This window comes from Garra rufa, chromosome 13, assembly GCF_049309525.1.
Source record: "Garra rufa chromosome 13, GarRuf1.0, whole genome shotgun sequence".
Classification (NCBI taxonomy): Eukaryota; Metazoa; Chordata; class Actinopteri; order Cypriniformes; family Cyprinidae; genus Garra; species Garra rufa.
Genome location: NC_133373.1, coordinates 42,437,844 through 42,450,187, shown reverse-complemented (window position 1 = coordinate 42,450,187; position 12,344 = coordinate 42,437,844). Strand labels below are relative to the sequence as shown.

General features: G+C 33.9%; 1 protein-coding gene across 1 annotated transcript in view; it reads left to right on the top strand.

Annotated features, from left to right (window-relative positions):
- LOC141348553 (kelch-like protein 29) overlaps positions 1-9,884 on the top strand; it is a 215,180-nt gene extending 205,296 nt beyond the window's left edge. The window contains exons 5-6 of the mRNA XM_073852833.1: positions 6,812-7,471; positions 9,856-9,884. Of these exons, the coding sequence (XP_073708934.1) occupies positions 6,812-7,471; positions 9,856-9,884 (689 nt within the window). The remainder of the gene's footprint in view (positions 1-6,811; positions 7,472-9,855) is intronic.
- The last annotated feature ends 2,460 nt before the right edge of the window (positions 9,885-12,344 follow it).

The following is a 12,344-nucleotide window of genomic DNA, read 5'->3' as shown; positions in this document are numbered from 1 at the left end:
CATGGGAAATTGGACATCACTGTTGAGGAGGACAGTTGCGTGTGTTTTGTACGGCCTTCTCCCAAGCCCCCCGGGGCCTCCACAGGGGCCCCCCGCTGAGGCGTTTAAGCAGGAACCGGAGTTTCACAGAGGGAGGGAGCGTTAGCATTGTGTTGCCGCTCTACAGGGTCCTGCTTCCGGCACCTTCCCCGAAACACAAAGTGAGATGTCAGTCAACTTCCCCTTGTTCGACAGCGCTCGGTGTAATATGACATATCTGGAGTCGAAATCGGCATCCCATTAGCTCAGAGACAAAAAAGCTACATAACGACTCTGCGGGCATTAATTAATCATGATGTTAGCAGCGCGTGCTGAGGAAGTCATTTCGGAAAAACTTTTGCCAAACTTTCAACAAAGCTTTGGCTCTTGCATGACGTCGATTTGCACTTTAATTTAAATTCATCAAAAAAGGCCCTTGTAATAATTAGCGGTTGATTTAACTGGAGAAAAAAGAGATCTAGACTTTTCCGAGAGGACAAAGCGCTCTTATGAAACAACTATTTCATCCCCGTGCACATTGTAATTATATGAGCAATCAACGTTAGGATCCATACTGCTAATTTCATTAGCTTTTCAGCGCTGAAGCAGGGGCTATAATTGGGTTTCATTCTTATTTATTTCTTTATTTCTTTAATAATCTAATGATAGATTTTTCGTCAAAAGACTTGATTGCAGTGCACAAATCTGCCGAAAATGCTTAAATGCTCGGGGAATTACGCTTTTGGTTAATAGCACTTTTGTGTCTAATAGACTAGGAAATATTGGCCTTTCTTTTGTTCGGATGTCCGTAGCGGTTGAAATTGAGTGCGGCTATCCTTTAGTTTGTTCTGAATTATGCACGCACCTCATTCAGGCTGCGGTGAATCTATTCCTGCTAGTATATTTCCGTCTCCTCAGACCATAGTGCGGTGAAGGCCAATGTCATGATTAATGTTTTTTAATCTTTTCCCCGCCTGCTGTATTTTGTGTTATGGACCATCATTGTTGAGGAGCTATTTTTGCAGCGGAGGAGGAAGGGCACAGGGGCCACGAGAGCACATATTCATGAGATAAATCTGCCATGTTGCATTGTGAGTAAACCGTTTGGTAAATAGTAGCAATATGGTTTCCATTCTGTGACCTCATACTCAAAAGACTAAATCGGATGCTAAAAAGGATTGTTAAAAATCAATTCTTCATCATTTACTCACCATTATGTCATTCCAATCCAAAACTTGCTTTCTGTGGAACACTAAAAAAGATATTTTGAAGAATGTGCCAAACACTGAAAGCCAATGGGGTCCAAGTTTGTTTGGGCCCCAGCATTTTTCAAAATATCTTCTGATTTGCAGAAGAAAGTCAGTTTTGGAATGACATGAGGGTGAAAATTTCGCATAGACACTCAACCTAAAGATACCAAACATAAATCGTAAGTATACGGCCACAATTTGAACAGCTTTGTGATGTATATATTTTGTGAACTTACCAAACGTCCAAAACAATGCTGTGTGCTGTACTGAACATACTCATTGTGTATGTGTACATATGGTACTTTTCCTAGCTTATAACTAGGGCTGTAACAAATTGATTAATCTAATGATTAATTGAATGATTATTCAGCTAATCAACAATTAATTGAACAATTAATAGACTAATCAACTATTATTTTACCGATTAATCACAGGGCTTAGATTATTTAGGTTTTACAATTAAATAATTGAACAATTAATTGACTAATAAATAATTAATTGAACAATTAATAGACTAATCAACCATTTTTTTCATCAATTAATCAGTGGGCTTTAATTGGTTATTCAGCTTCTACAGTTAAAATAATTAAATAATTGAACAGTTAATCGACTAATCAACAATTTATCAACTTATTTATTCATTGATTAATCTGTGGACTCGATTATTCAGCTTTTACCATTAAATAGTTCAATAATTGAACGATTATTCGACTAACCAATGATTATTTCATTGATAAATCGGTGGGCTTTGATTGATTATTCAGCTCTTACAATTAACTAAAATAATTGAATGATTAATTAACTATTAATCGAACAATTAATCTAATAATCAACTATTATTTCACCGATTAATCAGTGGGCTTTGATTGATTATTCGGCTTTTACACTTAAATGATCAATAAATAATAATTGAACATTTATTTAAAAAGTTAAATAATTAAATGATTAATTCATTAATCGGCTAATCAACTATTATTTTGCCGTTGAATCAGTGGGCTTTGAGTGATTATTTGGCTTTTACAGTTAAATAATTGAAAGATTAATTGACTAATCAACAATTGATTCTCCAATTAATCAGCGGCATTTGATTATTCCACTTTTGCAATTAAATAATTGAATGATTAGTTCACTAATCAATTATTATTTCACTGATTAATCAATGGGCTTTTACAATTAAATAATTTAACGATTAATTGACAAATCAACAATTATTTCACAGATTAATCAGCGTGCTTTGATCAATTATTCAGATTTTACAGTTAAACCATTAAACGATTAATCAACTACTCAACAATGAATTGGTTATTCAGAGATTATTTTACAGATTATTTGAGGATGTTGGTTCTTCAACTTTTACGATTAAATAATTGAATGATTAATCAACTAATCAACAATTATTTCATGGATTATTCGGTGGGCTTTGATTATTCAGCTCTTACACTAAAATAATTGAATGATTAATCAACTAATCAACAATTAATTTAACAATTAATCAACTAATCAGCTAATATTTAATCAAAAAATCAGTGGCATTAGATTGATTAATCCGCTTTTACAATGAAATAATTGAATGATTAACCAGCTAATCAACAATTATTTCAGTGATTTATTAGTGGGCTTTGATTATTTAACTTTTACAATGAAATAATAATTGACAGATTAATTGACGAATCAACAATTAGTGGGCTTTGATTAATTAGCTTCTACAATTTAATAATTAAATGCTTAATCAAAGAATCGACAATTAATTGAACAATAAATCGACTAATCAGAGATTATTTCACTGATTAACAATGGGCTTTGATTGATTATTCTGCTGTTACAATAAATTATGTTGTACATATTCTGACTACGGTGCATCTTCTAACATTCATTCTAAATCCTTTTTGCTTGAACTGTCCCAAGTTGAGACCAAGTCGATGATGTCACTTAGGGCGATGCATTACTCAGATATCTGTTTTTAGCATAAGATGAAATCGGTCATTGTTTAAAATGAATCATATTCTATTTGATACACTGAAAATAAACTTTCTGTTATTTGTTATATTAAAAATGTGTGAGTAAAAAGGCAGATTAGTGATTTGGAAAGTTGGATAAAGGGCTGGATCTTCTGAAATTGGAGAGTGAGGCCTAAATACTCCCAAAACTTTTAATGTTCTCTCAATGCTTGTAGGTAAATATCTTTTAAAAATATTTTTTAAAAGCTGTGCGCCAAAACCAGACTGATTACATTTCTAGTTACGCACTTGATTTCTCGCTATACAAGAACGTTGCAAATCCATTGATTTTACTGCAGATGATGTGTCACAAGGATCTAAAGGTAAAACACGATTTTTTTCGAAAGTTTTAATTTTTGATGCACTGAGGTAAACATCCATTGACCAATGAGAGTTTCAAACAGGTCCGTGTTCTCAGAAATCCAATTCGCTGTATTCCCATTTGATTTCAGACTGACCCGGCTCTTTCCGCATTCTCAAAACAAATTTTACACCTTCATATGAATCAAACGCTCTGTCAGAGGAGGTTTCTCTAGTGTGTAAGCACCCGTAGGATCTGCTATCATAACTCTGTCCGTCTTTGAAATTATAGTGATAGTGTAGAGATGAATATAAACAGTTAGAAGAAGTTTTTGCTCCCTGCGTACACTCATGTTTTGTAAACTTGGTGCATTACTGCATTGGTTGAATGACTCTGATGTGACCCTCAGAAGATGAATAATGCATAAAGAAATGTTTTCCAGTGGATGCCTTTGTCACAGCGGAAAATAGAGTTGTTATGAGTAAATCCCACAACCAGAACCAAACCCTAGCTCTGGGTTGACTCAAACATCGACACCACCAGGTCACTGCTGGAAAAATCTGAGAAAAGTCAGACCTACATGTGCCCCTGAAGAATTTACATCACATTATGAGACCACCTATTAGATAGTGTACTTCATCTGTACTCTCTTCATGAAAAATGGAGAAAACATATTGATGACTGATTTTTTGTACAATCAGATGCTGTTTAAATGTCAGTTTCTGCTGAAAGCTTCTACTGTACTTCTGAATAGTAATAGCAAATCTACCTACTGATGATTTAAAAACATGTGTGGTGGTAGGAGTTAGGAGTTGGAATTGTTCATGCTCCAGTGCATCAAGGCTGCATTTATTTGATCACAAATATAAAAAAAGTTGTAATATTGTGAGATATTATTACAATTTAAAATAACTGTTTTTTATTGCAATATTTTTAAATATTAAACAGTTAAATAATTGAATGATTAATTGATTAATCAACGATTATTTCGCCGATTAATCAGCGGGCTTTGATTGATTATATGGCTTTTACAATTAAATAATTGAAATATTGATTGACTGAACAAGTAATCGAACAGTTAATTGACTTATTAACAATTATTTCACCAATAATCAGTTGGCTTTGATTGATGCTTTCACTTTTGCCATTAAATAACGAAATAATTGAATGATTAGTCACCTAATCAATGATAATTTCACAGATTAATCAGTGGGCTTTGATCGAATATTTAGTTTACAAATAAATTAAACGATTAATCGACTACTCAACAATTAATTGACTAATCAACTATTATTTCACCAATTAATCAGTGGGCTTTGATTGATTTTTCAGCTTTTGCAATTAAATAATTGAACGATTAAAGGTTGTATCAGCGATTTCTAGCCTAAAACATAAAGTGTCAATTTCAGCTGACCTTTCTTCACGATCCGCTCGCTGCTTGCCCCATAAATTGTCTGTGAAAAAAACGCGTCTCTCTGGTCAGCCTAGAGTCCGAGATATGCCAAAAAAACAATCGGCACTACCAACCTTTCCACAGATAAACGAACAGTGTTCCAACCAATCAGCGTCAGGGGTTTGGTGTTGTGGACTTTCCTACTGGTGCAGGGATGTGAGGGAGGCGGAGCGAAAGTCCACAACACCAAACCCCTGACGCTGATTGGTTGGAACACTGTTTGTTTATCTGTGGCATATCTCGGACTCTAGGCTGACCAGAGAGACGCAGTTTTTTCACAGACAATTTATGGGGCAGGCAGCGAGCGGATCGTGAAGAAAGCTCAGCTGAATTTGACACTTTATTTTTCAGGCTAGAAATCGCTGATACAACCTTTAAGCAACCAATCAACAAGTAATTGACCCCATTTGCTTTATTCATGCACTGCTGTTCAAAAGTTAGGGGTTGGAATTTTTTTATGCTCCAGTGCACCAAGGTTGCATTTATTTGATCACAAATACAGAAAAAGCAGTAATATTGTAAAATAACAGTTTTTTATTGCAATACATTTTAAGTATTAAATAGTTAAATAATTGAACGATTAATCCACTAATCAATGATTATTTTGCAAGATTATTCAGTGGGCTTTGATTAACTATTAACTATTGATTAACTATTAACTATGGCTTTTACAATTAAATCATTGACTAATCAACAATTGACTAATCAAAAATCATTGACTAATCAACAATTGTTTCACCGATTAATCAGCAGGCTTTGAGTGATTATTCTGCTTAAGCCATTAAATAATTTTAATAATTACATGATTAGTTGACAAATTATTTTGCCGATTAATCAATGGGCTTTGCTCAATTATTCAGCTTTTACAATTAAATAATTAAACAATTAATCGACTAATCAACAATTATTTCACCAATTAATCAGCGAGCTTTGATTATTCCACTTTTGCCATTTAATAATTGAACGATTAGCTGACTACTGATTCAATGATTATTTCAGATTAATCAGTGGGCTTTTACAATTTAATAATTGAACAATTAATCGACTAATCAATGATTATTCCGCCGATTAATCACGTGGGCTGCATTTATTTGATTATAAATACAGAAAAAAAAAACAGACAGTAATATTGTGAAATATTAGAATTTAAAATAACGGTCTTCTATTGCAATATATTTTAAAATGCAAATCTGAATTTTCAGCATCATTACTCCAGTCTTCAGTGCCACATGATTCTTCAGAAATAATTACAATATGCTGATTTGCTGCTCAAGAGAAGTGTTGCTTAATATTGTTGAGAAAACTGTTCAACAATTTGCAAAGAACAGAATAACATTATAACATTATAAAACACATTTATAACATAAATATCTTTAATGACACTTTTTATCAATTTTATGTGTCCTTACGAAATAAAATAAATAAATAAAATCATTAAATACAAATTTTGAACGTAAGTGTATATTTCTGGTCTTTTTTGTGAAGGACTAATGTGTTATTCCTGAGGTCATGCAGGTTATTGCAAGTCCTAGCTTACATTTTGTTTTGTTGGTTTCTCATTGAATATCCTGTTTCACTTGGAAATTGTCTCATTACTAGAGGTAATATCATCAGCAATTCACATTGACTTTAAATGAAGCTCCTCCAAATAACATCCAAAAGTTCCTACTTTGGTTACTTAGCAAACACCTTTTTACCCAAGGTGAATAGATGGCATATAACAATAATTGAGTTTTAAAGTTTCCCCCAGATGAAGTGTCTGATGTGATGTTGTTCGCCCTTGACTCCGCAGGGCCCCCATGGGTGCCTCCAGTGGTGGCGGCCAGTCAGCCCAGCCTCCTGGCCCATTCGTACGGGATGCCTCAGCCACCCGTTTACAGCCAAGGTGTATCCGTCCAGTCTCCCGTAATCGGCGTGACCCCGGCTATCCAGACGCCCATCCCTCCGCACCATCCACTCATGACCGCCCACTTCCAGCTTCCTCCCCTCTCCTCCCAACCTCCAGGCAGCCTGGTCCTCAGCCTACAGAACCAGTCGCCCTACGCCACCAGCCAGCCGCCAATCACCCCGTCGCCTCTGACCACGGCCGGCCAGGTAGTTCACCCTGCCCCTCAGAGCGTGGTGGGAAATGGTCACTTGACGCACCCTCTCATACAGCCGCCCGCTTTGCCTTCCGCCACGCTGCCGCTAACAAATGGGCAGGCGATGACTCAGCCGGCCTCGGCCAATCAGGAAAGTCCAAACGGGCTTCAGATGCTCCGTACCGTCGGAATGGGGAAGTACGAGTTCACGGACCCGAGTCACCCGAAAGGTAAGCGCTTCCCTTTGTTTGTGCGACTAATGAACGTGGCCGAGGGTGTCTTGATGTATCTTTTCCAGGGAATTGAGTTTGATCCCGGCAAGGAAATTGACCACAAACATGTCAGCGAGACGTTGTTAAAACCAGCCCACGGTATAAAAGCATCTCCAAGGTCGTGGATTCAGTCACATAAGCAGACCTATTCCTCGCAAACTTTTATGCCAGGTTCCTGAGAGTCTCCTGCTGTGAATTCTTGACGGTTTTTCAAGGCTGTAAATCGTTGTTTGTACAAGATAACCTTGGACGAGACTCTGTCAGTCCAGAAACAGATGTTGCGTACTCCCTGAGCAATTTTCACATTTAATGAAGCTTTTAATCTAGGTTTAGATTGGCTTTCTAAGCTCATTTGATTTTTTTTATGAGCTCTATAAAATGAGTGCAATTTACTTTCCACATCGATGCAACTTGCAATTGTCTCTTAAGATGCAAAAGAGCCAATTACATTAGACTTGCATGCGTTTTGGAAATGTAACTGGTTAAAGCAGCGGCATTGAAGCAGGTTTGGCTCTCCTGTCGCGAAAACTATAGTAGACTAATGTGCCATGGAAAAGGCTCTGCTTACATAATGCTGCAACCCAAATGGTTTATTTCTCTGTAAATTAAGTCTTATTAATATCAGTCCTAGCAGATGTTTATTTTTATAGTCTTCACTGCTGAAAAATCATCAGAAAGGACCAACTACAACAGACTTAAGCTGTTTTTGTATGCTGCATTTTACTGTAGTCTTTCAATACAATTGTGTATTGATAAATCTAATCAGAATTTTTGTTGTGTTGCAATATTGCATTTAGGGGTGGACGATGTACCAGTGGAAATGATTAACTTGTAGAAATTTCTATCACAGTGTCTCTATCACAGTTACACACTCACATGATGTTGCTCACAAAAACATATCGTTTGCACGTTTTTAAGCATTGCAGTTTAAAAACAAGTGATTTTAAGCCATTGAATTTTTTTTTTTTTTTACATTTGATTATACAATGCATGTAGCATTAATTTTTTATTTGTTCTACTATATTCTTTTTTGGTCACTAAAAGTGTGCTTGTCTTCAGTGAGCTTGAGTTGTTGTCTTTTTTTATTTATTTATTGACACTGATGACAAGAATTATGAAATGTTAATATCTTAAATACCTTACTTAAAGCAAAACTATAACTATATTGTGATATCGTTATATATCGTGAAATAAAATTACTCATATCGTGATATAAGATTCTGGTCATATCGCCCACCCCTAATTGCATTGCATCAAAACTTTACAAACACCTTGCAGAATCTGCAAAATGTTAAGTATTTTACCAAAATAAGAGGGATCATACAAAATATGTGTTGTTGTTTTTTATTTAGTACTGACTTGAAAAAGATATTTCAAATAAAAGAACATTTAGATATAGTCCACAAGAGAAAATAATACTTGAATTTTTAAAAATGAACCTGTTTAAAAGTTTACATACACTTGATTCTCAATACTGTGTTGTTACCTGAATGATCCACAGCTGTTTTTTTTTTTTTTTTAATTTGTTTAGTGATAGTTGTTCATGTGCCCCTTGTTTGTCCTGAACAGTTAAACTGCCCGCTGTTCTTTAGAAAAATCCTTCAGGTCCCACAAATTCTTTGGTTTTTCAACATTTTGGTGTATTTGAACTCTTTCCAACAATGACTGTATGATTTTGAGATCCATCTTTTCACACTAATGATAACTGAGGGACTTGTATGCAACTATTACAGAAGGTTAAAATGCTCACTGATGCTTCAGAAGGAAAAACGATCCATTAAGAGCCGGGGGTGAAAACTTTTTGAATTTGAAGATAAGGGTAAATTTAACTTAGTTTGTCTTCTAGGGAACATGTTATTATCTTCTGTAGCTTCTGAAGGGCAGTACTAAATGGAAAAAAAATATGATATTGAGCCAAAATAAGAAAAATGTACATATCTTCATTCTGTTCAAAAGTTTTCACCCCCAGCTCTTAATGCGTCGTTTTTCCTTCTGAAGCATCAGTGAGCGTTTGAACCTTCTGTAATAGCTACATATGAGTCCCTCGGTTGTCCTCAGTGTGAAAAGATGGATCTCAAAATCATACAGTCATTGTTAGAAAAGGGTTCAAATACACAAAAATGCTGAAAAACCAAAGAATTTTCCGAAGAACAGCAGGCAGTTTAACTGTTTAGGACAAACAAGGGACACATGAACAACTATCACTAAAGAAAAAAAAACACAGCTGTAGATCATTCAGGTAACAACACAGTATTAAGAATCAAGTGTAAACTTTTGAATGGATTCATTTTTATAAATTCAACTATTATTTTCTCTTATGGATACAAAAATAACATGCATTTTGTATGATCCCTCATATTTTGCTAAAATAATTACCATTTTGCAGAATCTGCAAGGTATATGTAAACTTTTGACATCAACTGTATTTCCTATAGTTCAGTAAATGAAAAGCAGATCATCTAATTATGTGTTTCTCTGTGTAGAGCCCAAACTGCGCTACTGCACACTGTGAAGAAACATACATTTATTTGCTGCTTTCAATTTTAAAATAAATCAAAGAGCTGGCAAAGCTATAATTCAGTGAACTTTCAATGAACTATGAGTTTATTGCACTTTTCAGATCACTTTGAATTGAACTATACTTAGCAATTTGAAAATGCATAAAATCAAGTAGAAACAGCAGAAATTACATGTTAAATGGTCGGTAACAGATTTGTTCTAGCATTATCATTTTTTCAGTGTGCATTAGAAAGCCTAAAACTGATACTAAAGGTTTATTTTCTCACTCATTTGCTGTTGTTTTGTTATGCATTGCTGAATAGTTACATACACTCCCGTTCAGTTTGAATTGAGTTCAGTAAAATTGTGAAATATTATTATAATTTAAAGTAACTGTTTTCTATTTGAATATATTTTAAAATATAATTTATTCCTGTGATCTAAAGCTGAATTTTCAGCATCATTAGTCCAGTTCCTTCAGAAATCATTCTAAAATGCTGATTTGCTGCGCGAAAACATTTCTTCTTATGAATGAAGAATCTTTTGAAGCATTGTAATTGTCATTTTGATCAATTTAATGCATCAATTTAATTAGCTAAAACCAGTTGGCTTCTCTTGACTTTGATGGTTGGCTGATTTATTCACTCGCACGTTTCACCTTGTTGACCAAATTAGCACATCGGCGCACTTTAGATCTAAGATCTGGTTGACAGAAAACTTGGGTTCCCTGGCGTTTAGCTCTGTTTCCTGCTGCTACATTCCTTTAAAGAAGCGCAGATCCTTCATGGGTCAGCACACAGCAGCAGCAGCGTGAAGAGTGTGACTTTCTCTCTTAATACAGCTGCGTTGTGCTTAAGTGCAGCGGGCAAGGTTAGCAGCAGCACCCGTCTGGCCTCGATCTGCGCTAACATAGATCTGGATGGTCATTCTTTGTGCTCATGGCTGTTTTTTAGAGATGGAACGTGTTCCTGTCAAATAGTGCTGAGTGTGGGATGCTTTCTAAGAACACTTTGGACGGTCTGTTCCTCCCGATGTTTCATTTGACCAATTTGGGTTGATTTGAGTTAAGTTTTCTCAGCCTCAGCTGTCCATTTGTCTCGGCCTCAGTCCATTCACTGGGCGGCGTTGTGCATATTGCACTAAAAATGGCAATAGCTAGAAGAAAATCTAAGCAATTTGATTGGATGGTTTTACACCATGAGTGAGTACATCTGAGAATCACTAGATTTTCCAAGTTGTTTCAGGATAGTGGCATTAAATCATTGAAAGACATTTAGATGTAATATTTAGACTAGATATATTCTGCTTTGTTTTCTAAATTATGTTTGTAAAATAATCTTTTGAAAAGTAGAAATTGTATTAGTATTTTATTATCTTATTCTAAGCATCGACTAGCAATGCGCAGCTTTGATTTTTCTTTGGAAGTATTTTTATATTATTTATTTATTTATTTTATTGCATTTCATTTATTATTTTATTTATCTGTTATGGATTATTATTTTTATGATATCAACTATTGCTGTTAAATGGTGGGTTGGTCAGGCTGCATGACTAGTTGGCAATCGACCCAATCCTAATAATAATAATAATTGACACCAGAGATCTGTTTTTTAAGATTTGTTTTTTGTTTTTTTGTTTTTGCAAAAAGTACAGCTTTTTGTGAGAGATTATTTTATTTTATTTTTAAATGGCATGATTTTTTATTAGTTTGTTAGTTATGAATTATGGCACCAGAAATCAGTTTTTCTAAAGATTTTGTTTGCAAAATATACAGCTTTCTGTAAAATTTTATTTTATTTTATTTTATTTTACTTTTACTTTTACTTTGATATATTTTTGAAATGGTATGAATTTGTATTTGTTTGTTTGTTTGTATTTTATTTTATTTTATTTTATTTATTTTAAATAATGGTATGATTTCGTTTTTTAAAAGAATGTTTGCTAAATATACTGCATTCTTTAATATTTTATTTTATTATTATTTATTTTATTTTTTTTGTTAAATGGTATAAATTTTTATTTGTTTGTTATGAAGTGTGGCACCAGAAATCTGTTTTTCTAAAAAAAACTTTTGCGAAATATACATCTTTCTGTGATATTTTATTTTATTTTATTTTAGTATTTTATTTTATTTTATTTTTTTATAAAAAAATTTAAATGGAATGAATTTTTATTTGTTTGTTAGTTATAAATTATGGCACTAGAAATCTGTTTTCGAAATATTTTGTTTGCAAAATATACATCTTTCTGTGATGTTTTATTTTATTTTAGTATTTTATTTATTTTTTTATATATTTTTTAATGGAATTAATTTTTATTTGTTTGTTAGTTATGAATTATGGCACTAGAAATCTGTTTTCTAAAGATTTTGTTTGCAAAGTATACAGCTTTCTGTGATTTATTTTATTTTATTGTATTTTTTTAATAATGGTATGAATTTTTTTGTTTGCTATGAATTATAGAACCATAAATC